The 24,188-nt window shown below is 20.6% G+C and overlaps 10 protein-coding genes across 10 annotated transcripts; 5 read left to right on the plus strand and 5 right to left on the minus strand.

The window, feature by feature from the left end:
• Nucleotides 1–40: 40 nt before the first annotated feature.
• Nucleotides 41–954, plus strand: PBANKA_1111300 (EKC/KEOPS complex subunit CGI121, putative; the record flags this gene model as incomplete). Its single annotated transcript, XM_034565644.1, has 4 exons — nucleotides 41–211; nucleotides 375–497; nucleotides 593–676; nucleotides 790–954. The coding sequence occupies 4 exons, from the start codon at nucleotides 41–43 to the stop codon at nucleotides 952–954; spliced, it is 543 nt and encodes a 180-aa protein (XP_034422320.1).
• A 679-nt stretch (nucleotides 955–1,633) lies between these two features.
• Nucleotides 1,634–3,597, minus strand: PBANKA_1111400 (inositol-3-phosphate synthase, putative; the record flags this gene model as incomplete). The annotated part of the gene is made up of 2 exons (XM_034565645.1): nucleotides 1,634–2,415; nucleotides 2,556–3,597. The coding sequence occupies 2 exons, from the start codon at nucleotides 3,595–3,597 to the stop codon at nucleotides 1,634–1,636; spliced, it is 1,824 nt and encodes a 607-aa protein (XP_034422321.1).
• Nucleotides 3,598–5,096: 1,499 nt separating this feature from the next.
• PBANKA_1111500 (conserved Plasmodium protein, unknown function) lies at nucleotides 5,097–7,040 on the plus strand (the record flags this gene model as incomplete). The annotated part of the gene is made up of 1 exon (XM_034565646.1): nucleotides 5,097–7,040. The coding sequence occupies one exon, from the start codon at nucleotides 5,097–5,099 to the stop codon at nucleotides 7,038–7,040; it is 1,944 nt and encodes a 647-aa protein (XP_034422322.1).
• A 731-nt stretch (nucleotides 7,041–7,771) lies between these two features.
• PBANKA_1111600 (prefoldin subunit 6, putative) lies at nucleotides 7,772–8,753 on the plus strand (the record flags this gene model as incomplete). The annotated part of the gene is made up of 5 exons (XM_034565647.1): nucleotides 7,772–7,826; nucleotides 7,987–8,057; nucleotides 8,243–8,367; nucleotides 8,467–8,527; nucleotides 8,706–8,753. 5 exons carry the CDS (start codon nucleotides 7,772–7,774, stop codon nucleotides 8,751–8,753), a joined length of 360 nt encoding a protein of 119 aa, XP_034422323.1.
• A 110-nt stretch (nucleotides 8,754–8,863) lies between these two features.
• On the minus strand, nucleotides 8,864–9,420 carry PBANKA_1111700 (conserved protein, unknown function; the record flags this gene model as incomplete). Its single annotated transcript, XM_034565648.1, has 2 exons — nucleotides 8,864–8,939; nucleotides 9,107–9,420. The coding sequence occupies 2 exons, from the start codon at nucleotides 9,418–9,420 to the stop codon at nucleotides 8,864–8,866; spliced, it is 390 nt and encodes a 129-aa protein (XP_034422324.1).
• A 660-nt stretch (nucleotides 9,421–10,080) lies between these two features.
• On the minus strand, nucleotides 10,081–11,958 carry PBANKA_1111800 (glutathione synthetase; the record flags this gene model as incomplete). The annotated part of the gene is made up of 1 exon (XM_034565649.1): nucleotides 10,081–11,958. One exon carries the CDS (start codon nucleotides 11,956–11,958, stop codon nucleotides 10,081–10,083), a length of 1,878 nt encoding a protein of 625 aa, XP_034422325.1.
• Nucleotides 11,959–13,176: 1,218 nt separating this feature from the next.
• Nucleotides 13,177–13,959, minus strand: PBANKA_1111900 (CDK-activating kinase assembly factor MAT1, putative; the record flags this gene model as incomplete). The annotated part of the gene is made up of 1 exon (XM_034565650.1): nucleotides 13,177–13,959. The coding sequence occupies one exon, from the start codon at nucleotides 13,957–13,959 to the stop codon at nucleotides 13,177–13,179; it is 783 nt and encodes a 260-aa protein (XP_034422326.1).
• Nucleotides 13,960–15,634: 1,675 nt separating this feature from the next.
• On the plus strand, nucleotides 15,635–16,309 carry PBANKA_1112000 (conserved Plasmodium protein, unknown function; the record flags this gene model as incomplete). Its single annotated transcript, XM_034565651.1, has 1 exon — nucleotides 15,635–16,309. One exon carries the CDS (start codon nucleotides 15,635–15,637, stop codon nucleotides 16,307–16,309), a length of 675 nt encoding a protein of 224 aa, XP_034422327.1.
• A 785-nt stretch (nucleotides 16,310–17,094) lies between these two features.
• On the plus strand, nucleotides 17,095–20,138 carry PBANKA_1112100 (conserved Plasmodium protein, unknown function; the record flags this gene model as incomplete). Its single annotated transcript, XM_034565653.1, has 9 exons — nucleotides 17,095–17,205; nucleotides 17,390–18,504; nucleotides 18,680–18,770; nucleotides 18,878–18,993; nucleotides 19,081–19,172; nucleotides 19,255–19,424; nucleotides 19,506–19,563; nucleotides 19,742–19,789; nucleotides 19,996–20,138. 9 exons carry the CDS (start codon nucleotides 17,095–17,097, stop codon nucleotides 20,136–20,138), a joined length of 1,944 nt encoding a protein of 647 aa, XP_034422328.1.
• On the minus strand, nucleotides 20,135–22,883 carry PBANKA_1112200 (conserved Plasmodium protein, unknown function; the record flags this gene model as incomplete). The annotated part of the gene is made up of 4 exons (XM_034565654.1): nucleotides 20,135–20,215; nucleotides 20,297–20,473; nucleotides 20,558–20,692; nucleotides 20,817–22,883. The coding sequence occupies 4 exons, from the start codon at nucleotides 22,881–22,883 to the stop codon at nucleotides 20,135–20,137; spliced, it is 2,460 nt and encodes an 819-aa protein (XP_034422329.1).
• Nucleotides 22,884–24,188: the final 1,305 nt, after the last annotated feature.

A 24,188-nucleotide genomic window follows, 5' to 3' on the forward strand; every position in this document is an offset into this window, starting at 1 on the left:
TATTATATGTATGCTCCCTTTTTAATAAGTAATTACTAAAATGATAAATCGTAAATTATACATACAAGACGAAACAGTGGATGTTACTTTAATTTTATTTAAAAATGTAACAAATTCAAAAGACGTCCTTGAAATTTATAATAAACAAAGTGATGATATATCCTCATCTGATCAGCAAAATAAATTCTTTCTTATTTTGGATAGTCAACTGGTAAGAAAATCAAACATTTATCCATTAATTACAGTAATAAAGAAATAGTAATTTTGAAAAAATATATATATCAACATATATACTTTTATATAATATGAGGTTAACCCCAGCTAGCCAAAATCCATTTAGCTATTTTTTTTTTTTTTTTTGTATCTCTGTTCAGGTTTTTAATGAAGGTCATATATTACATAGTATTTATAGAGGATATCACAATTTTAAGACAAAGAAAAAGATAACCAAAAATATAATATTGGAAATTTTTTTTTTATTATCGTCTCATGAGAATGTGAGTATTTTTTATAAAATTTTTCATTCGTTTTGAATGTTTTTATATTTTTAATATTGCCATTTTTTCATTTAAATTATTTTTTACGTTTCTAGATCAATGAATGCATAAATCAGTACAAGATGAATGAAAATTCTACCTCCATAATTTATGTGGGTGTTAATATGCCAAATGACCAGGTAATTTCATGCACATTTTTTATATATATATTTTTTTTTGTGAATTAATTAAAAAAAAAACGAATATAAATTATTCTATATCCATACACACACATGCACATACACATACACAGATGATAGAAGTTACTAAAATAATTCAAGGAAAAAGTGCAAATTTTGATGAAATATCTTCTTTGCACTGTGAAAAAAAAATATTAGAGCATTTTAACACAGACATAAATAATATCGATAGGTTTATTTATCATAATATTGCATCAAAGAAAATTGCTCTTAACTGATAACATTTTTAATATATTATTTTAGCTATTTTTTTTTATTAACATTTTTTTTTCTGCATTACTATTTTTCGTAAATGTTGTCACAATTTTGTTGCGACATCAATCATGTTCCGTTGCACACATTAATTCATCAATTTATATATTTATGTAAGTTTATTTTATTGACGATTCTAACATTTTTTAAAAATACAAACCATTATAAAAATGGTGAAAAACAAATCACGACGTCAATCATTTTGTTTTTATTCTATGTTATTTCTTTATAAAAGTTATGCACAAATAAGCGGAAAACCACTTCACATATTTGTAGAAAATATTCATGGGGATATGCACAAAAAAAACGAAAGCATCATTATACACGGCCAAAAAATATGACATATGTTCCTATATATGCTATAGATAATACAAGCTAAATTTTTTCTAAAATAATTCTCTATATTTGCTAACATATCCATGTAAAGGAATATTTTCACAAAAATAAACAAAATTTAACATCGCATATAAGTCGTATATATATATTTGCACAACGATATATGTATAAATATGCAATATCATTGATATTTTTTTAAGGAAGAACACAGAAATAAAATAATGTAAACTATTAACTTAAGAATCAATGGATGTTTCTACTAGTATTCTATATGTATACAAGGTTATATTCATATAAAACACATTACATCTAAATCATATAAGAAAGATCTATGTGTGCATCTATAGGAAAGCCAGATATGATTCTAACAAAATTTAACAAACTCTCAATTTGTGAAAAGAATGAATGTCTGGTTTTATATTCATTAGAATTAAAAGGTGATTTGCAAAAAATACTTGAGAGAAATAAAACACTATCCATTTTTCTGTAACCATTATATTTGTTACTTAATATATCATGGTTTAATTCATAATTACCAATTTTAATAGTATTAGTTAAAGATGTACTACTCATATTTTCAGATACTTTTTCATTTATTTTATCAGATTTAAAATAAACTCTTTGCGATAATTCGACAAGAAGTATAAGGTCAATTAAAATTGGAGATGCTAATAAAGAATCTTGACATACATTATATAAAGATATTGTATTTTTACCATTCATAAATAACTCACTAATATATTCATCCATAGCTTTTTTATCATCCCCTACATATGGAATATATTTTATTACTATTTCACTATTGACTTTTTGTTTTTCAATAGCATCAGAATAATTATATTCATTTTCCATTTCTTCATTTTCTACATTTGTTTGTGTTAAACTATCCCCTTTACAATAATCAGCATCTTTATTTGTGTATATATCATCAAAGTTATCATCTATATATAAATTTTCATTAGCTTTTACATAATCACATATCAAATTACTTTTAGAAACTTTTTTACTATAAAATTGGCTATCTGACGAAAGATTTTTTCCATCATTATTTCCTAAATGGTTATATGAAACAATACTTTTTGGTTTTAATCCTGAGGAAAAGATAAACAACAAATATGTAGAATATATTCGATTTTTAATAGATAAAAAAAAAATGACAAAACTAGCGCTAGCTCTGCTGGGAATATATAACTAACTCATGCTTATACAAAATGAAGGATTGAAGTTGTACCTGTTCCAAAGTATGTATCCAAAAGAAGATTTTTTATTTTAGTTTGGCCAGTTTTTAAATCATTTCCAATTATAAATATTCCTTTTTGTTCAGCTAATTCAACAATTCCATTTACCAAAGTATTTTGGGGACTACTATTTATAAATGGACAATTTTCTAAAATAGATGCTAAGGCATATATAATACTTGGAGAAATTGATTCATGATTATTTTGGCATGCTAATAAAATATTCTGAAAAGTATCATTAATTCCTTGAATATGTGGTATATTTTTTTCAGTATTACCTGACCATAATACTATAATATCAGTTAAATTATTTTGTTTTTTAAATTCTTGAATTTGTTTTCTTACTTTTTCCAAAATTTCTAATTTATTATTCCCAACTAATATATTATTTACTCTTTTTTGCTGATTAGCGGCAATGAAATTTCCTTTAAAATATACACTTTTTAATGGTACATAATCCATATCATTTTTTATTTGCTCAACTAAGTCACGATCAAACACTTTATTTCTTATTAAACAATCTTTTAAATTTAAATTGTTAATATCCCACCCACCATAAATAATATTTTCTGGGTTATATAATTCCACTAAATTATATATAGGACAATAATAGTGTTCTTTTTCTTTTTTATCATAACCTAATCTAATATTAGATGATAAGAATATGCTACCTAAATAATTGGGTTTTTTTTTTTCATATTTATCTAAATATGTTAATTTTTTTGCATTTGCGCATATTCCTCCTAACATAGTTGTTGAATTATTTCCACCAATTCCAATTATCAATATTCCTAATTTTTTTGTTTTTATTTTTTCAGTCATGATTTTATAATTATTTTTAATTTGTTTACATTCTATTATTCCATTTTTTACATCTTTCTTTACTTCAATTTCAGTATGTTCATAGTTTGAATAAACGAAATCTGGATCCTCTTGTTTATTATATTTTACATTTAAAAAATGCCCATCCTTTTTATAAAAATTATTATTCCCTACTTTTGTGCTTGAAAAGTTTAATCCCTTATAGTTTTCCATTTATAAATATATTGACGAAAATAAACAGATACAGAATTATTATGCGAATAGTTGTTTTATATTTGCAACGATTTATATCGCGTAGCCTAATTTGTGTGTTTATTCTTTGGGTAGGAAAAGTAAAACAATTAAAAAATTGTAAAAATTATTAAAAAAATAAAATTAATATAAAAGTATTCGTAGAAATACTGATAAAAAATTAATAAAAATTGTTTATCAAATTTATAATTTATTTAAAATTAATAGGAACGTGTGTTATTATAGGAAATTATTTTTTTTTATAAAAAAAAAACTTAATATATTTTCTTAAGAATAAGGCTTCCCAGTTTGTCATTTGTAGAGTTTCCGTGTTACGTATTTTTTAAATCAAAAATATTTATCCTTTTTATTCTTTTTATTCTTTTTATTAGCACATTTATTATTTTTATATTGCCCTATAATCGGTTATGCTATATTTTATTGACCAAATAAATGAACAAACGTTAAAAATGCCATTTTTCTCAAAGGAATAAATACTAAATAAATAATACGCCCCCAATTGTATTTTAACTAAATTATTTTTTTATAATATTTATAAACCCGATTTGACAAGTATTTACAAAAATTTAAGTGGAAACAAAATTCGAATAAGAAAAAAATATTCGACTTCGATAGAAGAAAAAAAAAATATATTATTTTAGCGTTTTTCATATTTTTAAATAAATTTATCGAGAATTTCATTTTTTATATAAATTAAAAAATGTTATTCACAAAATAGGAACGCATATTATTTTGAGAGATCATCAGTTTTGTTATGTAATTTGGTGTAAATATATTTTTTGACATTTTTTCTATATTCTAAAACAATGATAAATACAAATTGTGTTTTATCTTTTAATTTTGCCATCTTTATATTTCGTAATTTTATGTTTTATGCATTTTTAAAATAATACATTTCCAAAAATTAAATTAAATACACTTTTTAAATATTTTTTATTCCAAATAATTGTGTGTGTGATTTATAATGAAATAAAATTTCCAATGTTCATGGATTGCATTATCAATACATTCAATTTGTATAACATCATTTATGGAATATTATTTCTATAATTAAAGTTTTTTTGTTTTTCTTTCCGTTTATTTATTTTATCCTCTTGGGGTTTGTAAAACTATTTCAAAATCAAAAAATGCATACATAATGCTACATACATATTTGCATATATATATGTATATTATATATTTCCTTATAAAATAGGAAAGAATAAAATTGTGTAGTTGCTTATTTGATTTATAAATATTTTTTATCGTTTTTTTGTTTTATTTATATTTATCGTGACTCTATAATATAACATCAAATATACGAGTTAGTATAGCTAACCCCTATTTCTTTTTTTTCATTTTTTTTTTCATTTGTTTTTTCACAAAAATGTGTTAAGTCATGATAATCCCTTGATTAGACTTGCATGGATTTTCCTAAAATTTGTTTAGTGAAGAAACATTCTTTATATTGAAAAAAAAAAATGAAAAAACTAAATTTGTTGTTTAAACTATATCATAGACGCGCAGAATGCAATGGTAGTACTGGTTTTGTTGGAAATAAACATCATATTAAATTAAAAAAAATATCCTATGATTTTTATAAAAATAGCAAAATAAATATATTGGATGAACAATGTTATGAAAATGCAATAAAAATAAGTCAAACCATCTCAAGTTTTTATAAAAACAAAATATATAACAACCAAAGTTATATACTAATTTTTAAAGGATTTATGAATATATTATTAAAAATAAAAGAAAAAGAAAAAATAGAAAAAAAAAAAAAATTATTAAATATTATGAATATATTTGTATTATATTTTAAAGATCACATAAATATTATGAATGAACAAGATATCACATTATTATTAGACACTAATGGAAAATGTAATATTAACAATAAAATAATAAATGAATTAATAATTAATAGATTTGATAAAAATAATAATAAAAATACATTATTTTATAATTTAAATCCAAAAAGTGTGTGCATCATCTTAAATAATTTATATAAAATTAGTGGAATAATAAAAATTAACATTATTCAAGATATATATACATATTATATTATTAACAAATATTCGAATTACACATTAAAGCAACTTATAATTATTTTGCATTCTTTGAATAAATATAATTTCCAAAAATCTCAAATTATATATATATTAAATTATATATCTTTAAAAATTTTTAAATTATATGATATTTTTCTTAAAACTAATGAAAATAAATTCAAACAAAAAAATACAATAAACCTAACTATATCCACTACCCACCACAACCATCATAATATTCCTATTTTAAAAATATGTGAAAAAAACAATTTAAAAGAAAATCAAATACATCAAAACAATAAAATGTCATTTATATATAATAAGGGTGAAGATAAGCATAGAGAAAATACGAATGAATTTATTTCACTATTTTGTAAAAATAATAAATATGAAGTTATTTTATTATATGTTTTAAGTTGCTATAATTATTGTAATAATAATATTATTAAGATTCTAATTAAACAAACAAAAAATAAAATCTTAACAATTTATAACGAAAAAGAAATATGTATGTTAATTAATTCTATATCGAATTTTTTTGTTTTAAAAAAAAATAAAAATTTTGATAAACATGGAATAGAAGAGGATAATTATATAAATGACAAAAACAAATTATTTATGTCAAATTTAATTGATGATATTATTAAATGTAATCAAATATTTAATTATTATTCACATTTTAGTATAATATCTATTTATATATTCTTGTCGAAATTAGATTATTTTAAATGTTACAAAAATAAACAAATACATGACAAGTTTTTAAATCAAATATTCTACAACGATACAACAAATAACAATAATTATATAGAGAAAAAAAAAAAAAAAAAAATTCCATATTTTTTTCTTAATAATAATAAAGATATTACTGTAAAGACATTAATAAATTTAGCATTTTCATTATCTTTAAACAATATAAATTGTTACAAATATTATAATTTTGTTTTACACTATTTTTATATATTAGTAAAAAAATACATTATTTCTTTTAATAATCATTCAGGATATATTAACTATGATATAAATAAGTTTATTCAATTTTTGTCAATTCAGAATATACAATTACTTTGTATTATATACACTTATTTGTTTGTAAATAACATTTTATTTAAATTGAATATAATAAATTGCCATTTATTTCTATTCTTTATAAATAATCTTAATTATATAAATTCAATGTATTTATCTCAGCACATTTCTTCAAAAATACATGAAGAAATAAATACAATACTTACATCCTTAAAAAAATCAAAACACAATAATTTGGAAAACAATCAAAACTATGATAAAATAACAACCCAACAAATATTACACACTAATGAATGTTTTATTTTTCCTTATTATATAGATATATATTTATCCCCAATATAAAAAAAATATGTTTTTTTTTTTTTTTTCTCTTAATATAGTATGCTATTTTTTTGTTATTTTTTTTAACAATAACAATAACATGTGTATACATACAATTTATTATTTTAAAAGCCTGGGAAACATTTTCTTATTTTTTTTTTTTTTTTTTTCCATTAACCAATTTGCCAGTATATAGTATGCACTTTTTTTGTTTCTTTTTAAACTTACCATCTTTACGGATAACAATTTGTGAAAAATTAAGAAAAAAAATAATAAATAAGCAATATAATAACAAAATAAAGAATATAATAACAAAATAAAGAATATAATAACAAAATAAAGAATATAATAACAAAATAAAGAATATAATAACAAAATAAAGAATATAATAACAAAATAATAGCAATATAATAACAAAATAATAGCAATATAATAACAAAATAATAACAAAATAAATAGGCGAGGCAAGTATTTCATTTAGCACATATAAGCGAACTGACTTTCTTTTTTGTTCATAAATTAATTATAAACATTTTTTATTTCACCACGTGTTTTTACTATTCTTTCTACGCCATCAACCAGATTTATGTACATAAAAATAAATTTTGTAGAAAAGTAAAATGTAGAGAAATATATTTACAATACTAAACTCCATTTTAAGAATTATATATTTTCCCTAAAAAATATAAACATTTACATATTTAATAATATTCTTTGAATTTTTTTTAAAAGTTAAACAATTTTTATACAAAATGTCCCAGGATAAAATCACTAAATTAATTAAGGAAATAAATACCCTAAAATCAAGTATAAATAATTTAAAAAAAAAAAAATTAATAATTTATGAAAACTTGTGGTAAAACAATTGCAACAAAATAATGTCAATTCCATTTACAATTTTTATTAATAAAATAGACGGACATATCCACAAAAATATCAATAATATTTTTTTTTGACATATTTATAGGTTGTGAAAAAATTAATTTTCAATTAGAAGAATTAATAACTCAAAAGGTAGAAAATGAAATCCTCCTTGAAGTAATCAAACATTTATAATATCATTAAATATTATGGATAATGATAAAAATATGAACAATATTAAAATATAAATATATTTAACATAATATCCTATTTCCATATATTTTTTGCACATTTTAACACACTATATTTTATTTTCCAATTTTTATGATAATTTTTTCATTTTTTATTATATATATATATAGGAAGTTAAAAATTTAGAAAAAGATGCTATTCTTCACAAATTAACAGGATTAGTATTAGTTCGTGAAGAAAAAACAAAATGTTACGATACAATAACAAGAAGAATACATTATATTTCTGGGGAAATGTAATTTCATTTTTGAAAAAGTTTGCATAGAAAAAATAAATAATATATAACAAAATAAACAACTATATACACTTTTTTAAACATTGTGACAATTTTTAGTGAAAGCCGGAAAAAAGTTATTAGCAACTCAGAGGAAAAATTAAAAAAACTTTTTAGTGATGTAATATATACATATAAAGAAAAAAATACACACTTATTATCTTGTTACATACTTTTCTCAATTTTTTCATTCATATTACTATATACTAAATTAATTTTGTTTGTTTTATTTCCTTTTACTGATTTTATTTATGTCCATTTTTTTATGACCAATTCATAATTTTTTTTTTTTATAACAGTTGGAAGCCTATTCAAACCAAAGGAAAATCGCCATTCCACAAGCATAAAAAAATTAATTGTAATTTGAACAATTAAATGGATTTCTTCTTTTTCCTTAATCTCACAAAAAAAAAAAATCAACAAACAAGTGTAGTTAATTCATCATTTCGAACTATACTTAGTTCGAATATATTTCTCCTCTTTTTAGTTTCTTAATTTTTTCGTAATCTATATTTTGAACTTTAAATGCAAAGCTATAAAAATGGTGAAAAATAAATTATAAAATTATAGAAAATTTATAAACAAAAATAGGGAATTTATATATATTCCCAATTCTTGGATTTTTATTATAATAATACATGTCCTTATATATTCATTATGTGGATAAACTTATATAAAGTATTATTTTTTTTTATTTTACCACATCATATTACTTTTTCTAACAAAGTAATGCATCTTTTTCCAATAGCCTCTTTTTTGAAATCCTCTTTTTCTGTGCCTTTTATCATTTCTGACTTTATTAAAAAGGAGAACATGATTTTCTTTATTTTTTATATTTTCTAAATTAATTGATACGTCATTAAAAAACAAATTCGAATAAGAATAGCAAGAGGGAATTAACTTATGATTTATTTCTTTTTCATGTTTTAAACATATTTCATTTAAAAAAAATTTTGCCTTTACATCGTTAGCACATTTTGTGTTTCGTATTACATTCTTAATTATATAAAACATTTTACTGAGTTTTAAAAAGGCATAAATAACAAATATATGAGTTTTTCATGGAATATAAAGGTAAAATATAAAAATGTAGAAAAAAGTTGTATATGCACATAAGTATAATTAAAAAAATAAATAATAACAATGACACTAAAAGTAAGGATAAATATAAAATAAATCTTAAAATTAAAAATACGAAACGGTAAATATGAAAATTTATCACAAAAGCAACACCATAAACGTGCATATATGGGACCGTAAATTATAATTTTATGTGTTTTATATAGAAATTGAAAGTTTGACTATTTGAATTTAAAAAATATTGTGTTAAAAAATATGAAAGCTTTATTATGAACATTCAGGAAATATATCGGTAAAATTTAGAAAGTGTAATAAACTTATGAACGCGGCATAAAAAATGCCATAAAAAAAATATATTGCAACAAAATATAAAAATGTGTCTTAAAATAAATAACAAAATCTACCATATAGTGCATAAAAAAATTTATGATAAAATGAAAAATATTCATCTAAATTACTAATGTGAAAAATAGAGAGTTGCAAATACATACAATTCATTTTTTACAGTATATATATATGTATACATATGATGTATCTTTCTCATTGGCATATACCGCACATTTATAACATTAATTTTGATTGTTTAATATTATATTATACCAAGAAAACAGAATCCAGAGATGATATACCACATATAGCCCCCCCTTCATTTTCGTTTACATTTTTAGTTCTAACTAAATATCCTTTTTGTTCATTTAGTATATTCTTATCCTTAAAAAAAATAATATTGTGAAAAAATCCAAATTCAGAAATTGACTGTTCAAGTGAAAATTCGATAAATTGTGTATTTTCCTCATCACAATAATTCGAATTTTTTTTTTGTAATTGATTTTCTTCAGATAAAGGGTTCATTTTTTGTTCATAATTTTTATTTATCTCTTTTATTCTACAATGAATAGTTGGAAATGGGGATGGAAATAATTTTTCCATTAAAACATAAAAAGATAATTTATTTTTTTCTTCTGGTTTATAATAAAGCATTAACTTTTCCTTAACATCATTACCATGCAAATTATTTTGTCCACCTTCTCTTTGGGGTTTTAGTATAAATTTATTCTCATTTTTAATTGCATAAGAAATAATATCAGAATGTTTATTTAATGATGGATCGATTTGTAAAGCAAACGTTTTTTTTAACGTGCTCATATCATTCAATATTTGTTCTTCTGATTTTTTATTTTTATTTAAATCAATAGAAATATATTTTCTTAATATTTCATCATCTAATAATAACATTTGAATCTTTTTTAACCCAACTAACTGATAAGGCAAAGAAGGAATTTTAACAGCATCACTAAATTCTAACATTTCTCTTAATTTCCATACAATTTCATTATAATGTAAAGGTGAATATAAGGCTCGAAAATAAATTACACTAACTTCGAAAATATTTTTTTTATATTGTTCAAATATATTACCATTTATATCATCATCGTTTAAATTTATCATTAATTTTCCAGGTCTTATGTTTTTTTCATTACATCCATTAATATTATTTATAAGTCGATCTATAGATTCGTTCAATGTTTCATTTGTGTAATTTAAGAATATTTTTTTTTTTTCAAATAAGTTTTGCAATTGTTTTACTGTAAAATATCTTTGACTAATTCCTAATTTGTTTAGCTCACATTTCGTTTGATATTTATCAAAACTGTTTATATCATCATCATGTAATATACAAATAGTTACTATTTTATTATTTTTTAATTTATTAGTATTTTCAATATATATATTATGAGATTTCTCTATACAGGTAGAAATACCTTGAAGAAAATTGTTATCAAATTTTTTGTCTAAAATTTCAAATATTTCTTCTTTATTTTGCTCGGTCATGTAAGGAAAATATTCTTTATATATTTCTTTTATCATATTTTTATGCGCTTCAAAAATAATACTTGACAAATTACCAAAAGCTACTGATATTGTGTTATATTCTATTTGTTTTATTTCACTATCATTTCCTAAATTTCCATCATGTTTCATATAATCTGATCTACCAATTATACATCGAATATCGTTATTTATATTTCTTCCGTTTTCTTTACTTAGATATACTTTTTCACATATGTCTATTATTTTTTTAGAAAATTCATCATTTCCTTTTATATTTTCTAATGCGTTTAATAAAAAAGGTAGATCACAAACTATATTATCAAAAATTTCGGAAAAAAGTAATGTACATTTTTTGCATAAATTTAATAAATCTATATTTAATTTTTGGGGCAATAATATGAAAGAAAACAGCTTAGGAGGGGAAGATAAAACTGTATTGTAATTTATTACTCTTTTTTCGTCGTTAATTGATTTTGCATAAATAAAATAACCATTAGAATTTAATGAAGCTACTAAATCTTGAATCAATATATTTATTCTTTCGTAACTTAAATATTCATTTTTTCCCTTTGGTACAAGGAAATAATTTATTATTTCCTTTTGAATAATTTCATAAAAATTGTTTATTTCTTTTTCCATTTTTTTTATTCATGTATTATATACTTTATTTGTTTATTTTCTTGAAATTTGTAATTATGAATAGAAGCATACCCAGCCACCTTTGTATATTATCACTACTGCTTTCAGATTTTATACTTTTTTCTTACGGATATATACCTGAATTTGTTTGAAAACAAATTTTTTTTTCACTTCTGTTCTCGTATTATTCACAGTGAACTACTTGGAATCTACAACTATATGAGCATACCTGTATGTGTACATATAATAATTTTTTTTATTTCATAAAAATATAGAAAATGAAATAAAAAATTTTACATTTTCTTGTGTTCACAAAACCTTTCCTTCAGGTTTTCGGAGTATTGCATATATCAAGGATGCGGTAATATAATACAAAAATTTTTAGATAATTTTTTTCAAAGTTAATAAAAAAGAAAAAATATATAAGCATACTTTTCTCAGAACAAGGCAGCATATATGTAAATATATTACTAAGATAACTCTTTAGTTAACCTCTATAGAAATCATATTAAAAGAGTTCATATTTTACTGTTATTATTATTTTTTTTTTTTATGATGCTATATAAAAATGTATGCAAGGTGCATATCCTAACGAATAGCAAATGTTGTAAATAAATGAAATATTTAAAAATAGTCACTTTTCATTTCTTTGCTATTTCCTTTTAAATTTCGCTTTTCTCAATTATATCATAAAATTCCGAAAAAAAAAAATTATTATCAGCTAGCCAATGTGAAATTAACGCTAGCTTGTTCATATTTTATACATAAGTTTACAAAAAAAATAAAATAATAATAATAAATGCATGAGTGTGTGAATAAGTAAGAATACTACCAATTATTTGGATAGAAAGTGGGACAAAAATATTATATTGTGATTAGAAATGGCAATTTCACAATATATTTTATTATATATTCACATTTCATTCAAAATTGCGCATTTAATGTTTATATATATGTGGATAGCGCTCATATTCAAATATGTGTATACAGGTTAAACACAAAATTGTTCACGGGAGTATAAATAAAAATGTGGACATAAAGCATAGCTATAATAGCAATACAAAAAAATAGACGATGTATTTCATATAATACGATAAAAAATTATAAAACAAATTCGGTAATAAATAAAGCTAAATGAATTATTTTAAAAGGAGACATATAAAATAAATCCCACTCAAATATATATATTTTTTTATTTTACATGTACAAACATAAATTCTATATATTGAGATATATAGTAGAATTAAATTCCTGATCACATCTCTTAAAAACAATAGAAATATCATATCCTCCTGAATAGTCAGATTTTTTAATTTCCTCTTCTGAAACAAATTTACGTATAGGTATATCCGTATCATTTCTGATGGCAGGGTTTAATGGCTGTGGTTGTGATTCAGAAATATTAGTTACTTTAATCTCATTAAATAATTTGGGGTTTTCTTTAACTAGTGAATGGACATATGCTTCGTTATTTAATTTATTTACAATAGGTCTTTGTTTAATTATCTCATATAGGTTCCCTTCTTCCTTAACAATTTCATGAATTTTTTTTTTTTCATTTTCATATATAAGAGAATTATTTTCTTCTATTAATTTTATATTTTCTTTTTCATATTTTTTAATATATGCTTCGATAATTTTACGTTTTTTTTCATCACATTCATTTGTTAGCATAAAAATTATATCTTCAATTTTTTCTAAATAATTATTATATAAGGGTGTATTTTGAAAATTATGTCTTTTTTTATTAAATATTTCAGTTAATTTACTTCTTATATTTTTCTGATTGGAATATATTTTTTCTTCTATATCAAATGGAACTACATTTTTTTTTGTTATAGCTATTTTACAACGTGGGCAATGCTGCTTATTGTGTTTATTCAAATGGTTTTCTAAACATTCCCCACATATTTTATGTTTACATATATCAAATAAGAATAGTTTCTTTTCAGTATTTATATATATGTCATCCAAACATAAGGAACATTTATACTCATCCATGGTTACCTATGTATTTTATTATATGAATTGTTTTTACATCCACATTTGTTCCTCTTTGCAAATGTGAAATGCAGATATACATGTATGTATATATATATATATATATGGATATGTATCCATTAATATACATAAATTTTTTTATATGCATTTATTTATAATCATCACGAAGCATTCTTCTTATTATATATTTTATTCCCATTCTTTAAAGCACGCAAAATTGTGATAAATATATTTATTCACATTGTATTGAATTTCACATTATATATATTTTTTTTTTTAATTATTCCAAAAATACATGATTTGCTTCCTTAATATTTTATAATACCCATTACTTATGAAAGTTACTTTTTTTTCAAAACAGTACATAACAAATAAAAAAAAAATAATTCAATAAAATTAGTTTGCAATACATACCACAATCCCATAGTGTAAACTATATAAAAAAAATATATTATGCGTATATGAACTATAAAGATAACCATTTGTTATGACCCCGAAATAAAAACATGCTATATACAAAAATTTTGTGAACATTTGTGTTTTTAATTTTTTATATCATTTCATTTTTAGTATGTTTATTTTATACCCTAAAATTATAGATCACCATCAAATGTCATATGAAGAATTACATAATAAACTATTCTTCATATTTATATTCTCCAAAAAAACATTTAAAAATTTTTATTTATGGGCATATATACATTCTCAATAAGCATAGAATATACTATATTCTTTGGTAGTTTTATCCCAATACTATAATTTATATTTTTTTCGAATTTCATGGAACTAATATACATGTATCCAAATTTTCGCATTTATTCAATGTTTCCACCTTTTCTTCACTTTCAATGTAACACTACCACTAAATTATAAAGGAACACGTGTAAAGAATATATAAATATGGGCAATAAATATTCGAAAATTTATAGACACTAATCCTAAAACATAATTTCACTTTGAAAGAAAATTTTTTAATTATGTCTTGTTCATTATATTAAATTTAAAAAAAATATATCAATCTTGTAACACATTGCCAATTTGAAACACAAAGGTTTTCATTTTAATCATATATTTCGTAAAATTAAACACATGTATAAACACTTTTTTTTATGAACAATTCATGTAATTTTCACAATATATAAAAAAAAACATTTTTTTTTATTGCTTGTTAATATGTTCACAACCAACAAAATCCAATATGTTTTCTTTTAGCTACCTATAACAGTTGTTTTTAATATATATTATGTATGTGCATAATTTAAAACACAAACATTATATGCATGAATTATATGGATTAAAAAATTATAGAAGTTTTTTTTTTTCCTTCATTCAAAATAATACTTATAATTATTTTTTTCATTTTTGGACATCGAGTTTAATAAAATATTTAAAAATTGACACATTGATTAAATTTAATTTCTTATAATACTGTACGAAAAAAATAAAAATAAAAATAAAATAAACCATGAAATTTTTAAATAAATATTTTAATCCAATAAATGGAAACATTGACATGCCATTTTAATTGCCACCACTTTTATATGTATATATATTTTTTTCTTTTATTTTAAACCGTAATTATATCTTAAACGTTGCATAATAACTTTTTTTTTATTGTATTTCTTTAATATTATATCAAGGGCCTAGACCATATGCACAACTGTTTTTTTGTAAAATGAACAAATTAAGATATCCAAGTAAATGTAGAAATACTCTTAAATTGAGGAATATTGACACATACATTGAACAACCGCATCATGATAAAGACAAGACAATGTGTTCAAAAGAAAGAACTTATTATTCGCAAGTTAAATGGAAAAATTCTTGTGCATCATTATCAAAAGTTAAAGAACAAAAAAATTGTTATAATAAAATATATTGTTATAAAGATAATAAAATTCAATATGGTGTTTGTAAAAATCATAAAGCCAATGGATATATTTTATTAACTAATGTATCTATACCACATAATTTAAAAGGAGCACACAATAATATGAACAAGACAATCCAATTAAACACTAAAATAAACAAACATTCCAATAAAAATGAAAATATATTTATATGTAATATATGTTATTATATAAACGAAATGAATGAACAAATGAAAAAGAAAAAAAAACAAACTACAGTTTATAACCTTGAATTTAATAATTTATCAGAATATCAAAATGATGATGAAAATACTAAAATTACCAAAACAAACAAAACTAGCTATGTACACATGCTCAACAATAATTGTCAACAAATTCAAAAAGATAATAAAATAATAGAAGAAAAATATTCAAAGCATTCCCCTTCCATTAAAAAAAATTTATTCAAATTTTTAAATTCTATATTTAGTATGAATTAAGAATCTACAACAAAACCATGTAAATAATTTTTTTTTGTTTGTTTCTTTTACCCACTACCCCAGGCCTATTATTACCTTCACTATTGTTATTGACGAAATTGCAAAATTTAATATTTGTATATATCCATGCAAAATATAACCGAGAAAGAAAAAAACAATAAATATGGTTTTTCGTAGTAGTAGAATAATAAGCCATAAATTTTTTACTTATTTCAAGATAACATTCCTTTGGATATAATATATATATTTTTTTTTTTAATAATTTTTTTGTTCATCCAACATTGGATTATATTTTTTTTTAAATATTCGTTTGTGTAAATATGCATTTATGATTTACATGCATATGCAATGCGAAGTTTTGCATATTTATTTTTTTATCGTGATTTTTTTATTGTGATTTTTTTATCGTGATTTCTTTATCGTGATTTTTTTTGTAATAATGTGTATAATTGTTTTGGTGTTTTGGGATGTTTTAAATATAATATGACCATAGTTTTTTATGTATGTTCATTGTATTTTTATAAACTTGGCAAATTTACACATGCTATGTTTGCTTATTTATTCATATGCTTCTAGAATCTCAATTTTTTTATCTACATTGTGATATTACTTGTTATGATCATTATCATCTAATTTGGTCGGTTTAGAAATGTATTTGTTTGTTTGCCGATTCGATGTTTAATCATCTTCACCATTTAACAATAATATAAAATATGCATATACATGTATAATTTAAAAATAGAGACAGAACATGTTTTTTAATAAAACTCGCCATTTTTGTCAACATGAATAATGGGATTAGGGCATTATATGTGTATAATTCATCCCCGACTAGTTCTAATTTGATATACACTAAAATTTTTGTTAATATCGAAGTTTATGCTAAGAGTTTACAAGTAAGCTCATTTTATAGTATTTTATGTGATATTGAACAATAAGACGAATTGAAATATAAACATATGCATATACACATACATATTATACAGAGTTACCTATTTTATTACACACATTTTATTACATTTATTGTTGTCTTTTTTTTTTTTTTTTTTTTTAAATTTCGCTTTTTAATAACCTTTACAGAATGTGGATTATATAAACATACTGAAATTAAAAAATATAGAATATTTAATTAAAAGTCAAATCATTGATAAAGAAAACGAAGACACATGGATATATGACAATTTTCTTGAATTAAATAAAACAATAAGTTGCTATAAAATTCATATAAAAAATAAAATATTATATCCATTTTTATTGGGAAAAAAAGGAAGTTTTATAGTTGTTATTTTATTATTAATCGATAATACAAATAATAATACTAATATTTATATAATAAAAAATAATAGTATAAAATTATTTTATTACAATTTTATAAATGATTTGTTAAATTATATTAAAAATATAACGATCAAATATGATCAACATTTTTGTAAAAATAATAATATTTATATTATACATAAATTAAAAAACAAATTAGATTATTATATAGCAAATACAATTCCATATGGTCGAGTTATAAATTTAAATTATTTTTTTAATTATATGAAAACAGATATGTATAAATCTGAAAATATTTTAGACAGTAATGCATCCATATTTTATGATTATTTATATTTAACAAATAGCAAAAATCTAATAATTAATGAAAATAAATTAAATGATATAAAAAATTATTTTATTAGAAAAGATAGTAACAATATTGATGAAAAAATAAAAATAAAACTAGACAATTCAGATTCTACTAATTTTATTTCTAATTTTGAGGAAATTACACAGTATCCTTATGCCCCAAAAAATTTACAAAATAAAAACAATAAAGAAAAAACGTTTGATATTGATAAACAAAATCCTGAATACTCTCATCATATATTGAATAAAATATCAAACAATATATTATACACAAATAGTAAACCTCCTTTTGTTAATTATAAAAATATAGTATTTATAGACGATGAAACGAAATATAATTTTTTCAAATTGTTACAAAATTTTTTTAATATTGTTAACAAAAAAAATGATTTAAATGATCAGAATACAACCAATTATTTTTATTCATTATATCTTTTATTTTTTTATAATTATTCTATAAATTTTGAAAAAAATAAAAAAATATTAATAAATAAATTGGAAAAATATGAACATTCCAAAAATAACAAAGAAAATATTCAAATATATACCCCTATATATACATATGAGTAAGTTTTTTTTTATCATAAATATATAATGATAAAAATTTTCGAAAATAATAACTTAAAGAGTTTTCTTTATTTATATAGACGTTATTTGGGTTGTCTATGATCCTGCTCACGTTATGTTACACACACAAGTTTTACTATTATTTTTTTTTATCATTATTATTATTTTTTTTAGGAAGAATACACACACTATTCCGTGCATAACGATAAAGGAAGAATTAACCTGCTTTATAACAAACTCTCAAAATAATGATACAAAAATAAAGGTTTACAAAACAAATTATATTTTAATTTTTCTATTATAACCCTGAAATATATACACTAACCCAATACAACACCTATATATATTAAATTTTTAATTTTATTTATTTAGGGAGAAATAATATTAAAACATCAAGAAGAAAAGTATTTAGACATAAATATGATTATTGAATTAAATAACGAAAATTGCGATATATATACTGGCGATTTCTCAATTTTTGAAAAAAAGTTATAATTAAAAAAAAAAATGAAAAATATACACATGTACATATACGTACACATACACATATACATGCACATTATTTTACAACATAGGGGCCAACACCTAAAGATACAATATTCATGTAAACATTCAAACAATAAGATAATTACCTATTATTATAAAAATTTGCCAAGCCCTTTCTTTGGTATTACTATAAAAAAATGTAAAGGATATAATAGAAATAATAAATTGTAAAATAATAAAACTTTTTTTACAACTATTTATAGGCTCATATAAAACTAAAATGTTAAATGAAAAAAATATAGAGATAAATATAACACTACAAAAAAATAACAATTTTCCATATATTCAATTTAAACAAAAGAAAGATGAATATTTGTTTTTTAGATTGCCATTTCCTTTTGATATTATTAACAACACATTAACATGCAATTTCGTAGGAAAAATAAATCCTTAAAAGTTTAAAAATTTTTAATAACATAAATAAAATTATATTTTTGCTTAATTGATTTTTTAGGGAAAAATCCAGTTTGATAATAAAAAAGAAATAAAATGGATATTTTCTAACTTTGCAAGTAATAAAAAATAAATAATAATTTTATACTAAAATAAAACAACAAATTTTATGTTATACAAACATACATAAATGGTTAAAGACATTCCTATTTTACACATAAACTTGTGAAAATATATTTTCATATTTCCACAAACATAAAATATGTATACTTCATTTTTATATTTTTTTTTCAAAAGGAGAATCACCAGCAATACTAAACGGAACGATACAAATCAATTGTATAGGTAGCTATTTTACAAAAATTATTTTGCTCTATTTCATTTGGCTATATATAAACAAAATAAAGAAAACAATTTTTATACATACTTGAATTTTTTCATATTTTGTATTATCACTCATCTTTATCACCTTAGTTCTTTGTTCCACACACCTTTTATATGTTCGTTTTATTTATAATTTAATTTATGTATATTTTTTTTTTTTTTTTCAGAAAAAAAATTAAAACAGCTAGCTGGAGAAATTCATATTTTATTCAAATCAAATTATTCTAAAACGAAAATTGTTCATTCAAATATACAATTTTCAACTGATTATATTCTTCAATCGAAAAATTTAATTATGTTAAGTTCTTAACAATTTATAAATTTTCTCATTTTACTAAATTTTATATATCTATTAAAATTTTTTAAAAAGTGATTCAAATAAACATCCTAAAAAACAAAGAAAAACATTTATAACTTTTCTATATCTTGCCTACATATATATTTTTTTTAAGTACATTTTTATTTTACCGAATAAGCAGTGTTTGCACAGGATAAAATTACTTTGTATAAATTTTCTTCCTTTATATTAATAATTTTCTTAATTATAATATCAGACAATATTTTATATAGTTCCTCGTTTTCCTTTTTGTTTTTTATTTTGGAATATCCATATTTGTTTTTTATTATTGTACCCGATTGGAGCCCCTATGCAAAAAAAAGTACATAAAAATTTATTATTATTTTATTTATTTTTTTTTTTTTTTTTTTTTTTATTTTATATTGGCTAACCTGAATAATCTGAAAGGTAGTTACATAATAAAACAACTCAGCTATGTTATTCACATCAAAGTTTTGCAAATATCTTTTAAAAGAGAGTAAATCATTAAGACAGGTTGCTAGTATTTCCTCTTCTGTTTTACTAAGCTGTTAAAAAAAAATAATAAAATTGTTTACATGTATTTTGTCTAAAATATCTAGTTAATAAAAAAATTTTAAGTATATCCAAAAGTGTGTGCAATAGCATTTTTTTATTTTTTATTTTTCAAACCTGTATAGAAGATAAGTGAAAAAATATGTGAGAATAATAAGTATCATCGTTTAAATTAAATTGGATATTTTTTTTATTTTTTATGTAGTTATCAATATCCTCTGATGTAACATCACATGCTTTTTTTGTCTTTTCATTTTCATTATTTTTTTCATTCATATTATTTACGTATTTATTTTGTATTTGATTTCCCATGCTTTCACTTTCTTCTTTTGTGGATTCTCCTAAATAATATTTATCATTCTGAAAATTTTTATAATTTAAATAAAATAAAAAATCCATACTCGAATCATCAAATTCTTCTTCTTCATTTTTGTTTGTTTTTAGTATATGCTCTATATAATCACTTTGTTTTTTGCTTATATTTTGTGAAATATATTTGTAAATATTTTTATCATTATCTTTTTCGAAGTTTTTTCTTTTTAAAAAATTTATTTCAGCTATATTTTTTTTCTTAAAAGGAAAAATAGACAAAATTTTTAATTCAATAAATAATATAATATATTTAATTGTGTCAAATATAGTACATATTGTATTATTTGATAAATCCAATCTTTTTATATTTTTTAAAATATCAAGAGCTGTATAGTCATAATCTAATTTATGTTTTTTTAAATTTATATCAGTATCACTATAGAATGAATAAAATTTTATGGGATAAATTAGAGACGAAAGTTTACTATTCCTATTTTCATTTTTTATAGAATTATATATTTCTTTTTCTTGTCTGTTTTTCGAATTTATTTTTTCATTTTCATTATCTTTATGGTAATTGGTATTTTGTTCTTTTCCGTGTTTTTCCCCATATTTTTTTTTCTGTCTTTTTTTTTTTTTTTTGGTTGTTAAGATATAATTCGATATGTCTTCCCCTTGTTGAATATTTTGATTTTCTTTTAAAAGTTCAGTTTTATTTGGATATTTTAAATTGCTTATAATTATATTATACATGCCAAAATTTAATGTGTTTTTACAAAATTTACAAATATTATAAAAACTTTTTAATAGTAAAATTCTATCATTTAAATCGATATAATTATTCATATCAATAATAACATTTTTACATATATTTGATAATAAATATGATGTATAATTTTTATTTATAAAAATATAATGGTTACATAATTTTGATAAATGATATAATACATTTGGTTTTCTTAAATTTTGATATTTATCATGATTACACACATATAATTTTAATATTAATAAGTTTATATCAAAATATTTATATTTGAAAAAAGATTTAGATAAAATAATTATATCGTTTGGTTCAATTAATAAAAGATCATTATCTGTTTCTCCATTATTTGGTGTTTGTTTTATGAGCCATTCATTTTGTTCTACAATTATTTGTATATTTTTGTCTTTTAAACAATTCTGACTAATTATATTATTTGTATTGAAATTCCATTTGTTATTATCAAGTATTAAATAAATAATATATTTATAAATCTTATTCAAATAATAAAAATTGAATATATTAAAATGCATTAAGAAATCTATAAATCCTGTTATTTGGTAAAGATTTTTTATTTTATATAGATCTAAACATATTTCCCTACATATTAATTTACAAAAATAAGGATTATAATAATTAATTTTTTTTATATTTTTTGTTAATGTTAATATATGGTTAATATTATATAAGTCTCTTTTTTTTATGATTATTTCTATAAAGTGTTTATACAAATAATTTATATTTTCTAATTTATTTTTTGAAGATAAATCAAATAATTGTAATTCATTATAATTGTTCAACAATTTTAAAATGTTATATCCTCCTAAATTATTTTTAAATGCATCATTTGTATTTTTATATATTTCAAAATATGGAAAATCATTGTTTAAATATATTTTTTTTTTTTTGCTGTTTAATATTTTATGTTTATAATACTTATACACATTATTATCTTTCTCATTTTCATAACTATCTATAAAATATTTATTGTATTCTACTTTTATTCCATTGATGTGTTTGTATTTTGTTCTATTATTCACAAATATTATTTTTTTCCCGATCTTTATATTTTCTTCTTTTATTTCATTTAAAAAAAGTTTATACTTCTCCATTTATACATATGTACCACAAAATACGATTGTGATATTAGTGATGTTCTTGAAATTGTTGCAAATATATATCCTTATAAATTAGTGTTAAATATTTGAATGAATAATAGTAAATGTGTGTATTTCTAAAAAAAAAACAGCAAAATCTCAGTACATATAAAATAAAGTTATATACATTATAGGCTTGTGTTATTTCTTATATGTTTGTTTGTTCCTACTAATTCTGTTAATAATTTTGTTAATATATTTTTTTTTTTTTCAATTACCAAACTAGCCCTTTTCCCTCATAATTACTAAAAAGAGGAATAAATCGATACTCCCAATTTATAAATGTTTAAAGAAAAAAAAGGGAAAGCAGACTAAGCTATATTCACCTTATTAATTTGCAAAACCCTGAATAATTTAATAATTATAAAAAAATATATTAAATTGAAAGAAAAATATGCATAATAACATTCAATTTTTTTATGTGCAGTTGTTCATTTTGAGAATTGTTATTATAAGAAATATTATATCCCGAAATAATGACACTCAAAAATAGTAAAAAAATATGCAAAATCTGGAAAACGATACATATTGTTTTATATTTATCTCCTTTAAATATCTTTTTCACTCATTTGACGGTTTGTAGAAGTGGTATTATTTGTGTTACCATCATTTTGTAATTATTTATTTTTTTTTACAAATCGTTAATATGGATTTCTTAAATGATAAAACAAGCTTGCTGCTATTATCATTATTATCCTATCATTATTATTATTGCCATTATTATGTGTGCATCCCAATAAGGGAAATCGACTTAATTTAAAAAATGGGAACATTTTCTATATATTTTTTTTTTACTATTTAAAAATTATTTGAATGATATATAATAAGGTCATGACTAGCCATAAATATCAAACATATCATCACAAAGAAATATAATTAGTATGAAATACATAAATAGTAAGCTAATATTTAAAATACATAATGTTTTATCATTAAAAAAAAGGAAAGAATAGACATATTGTTAAAATAGAAAATATTATATTTCTTTTTTAGGTATACTTTTATAATAATGTATTTAGTTTTTCAAATAAAAAATAAATGTTCAATTATTTTTTTGGATTTTTATTATTATTTAATTTTATGAATGTAAAGGTTCACAAAGATTTCCATTACATCATCCATATGTAGACAAACATATAAATATATATAGATAATTATTTTAAAATTGAATTCCCCTACATTTATTCTTAATATTATGCATATAATAAAAATATATACACAATGATGTTATCAAAATTTTAACCGTCATATAAATAGCCA

The sequence above is a fragment of the Plasmodium berghei genome (genome assembly GCF_900002375.2).
Source record: "Plasmodium berghei ANKA genome assembly, chromosome: 11".
Taxonomy (NCBI): Eukaryota; Apicomplexa; class Aconoidasida; order Haemosporida; family Plasmodiidae; genus Plasmodium; species Plasmodium berghei.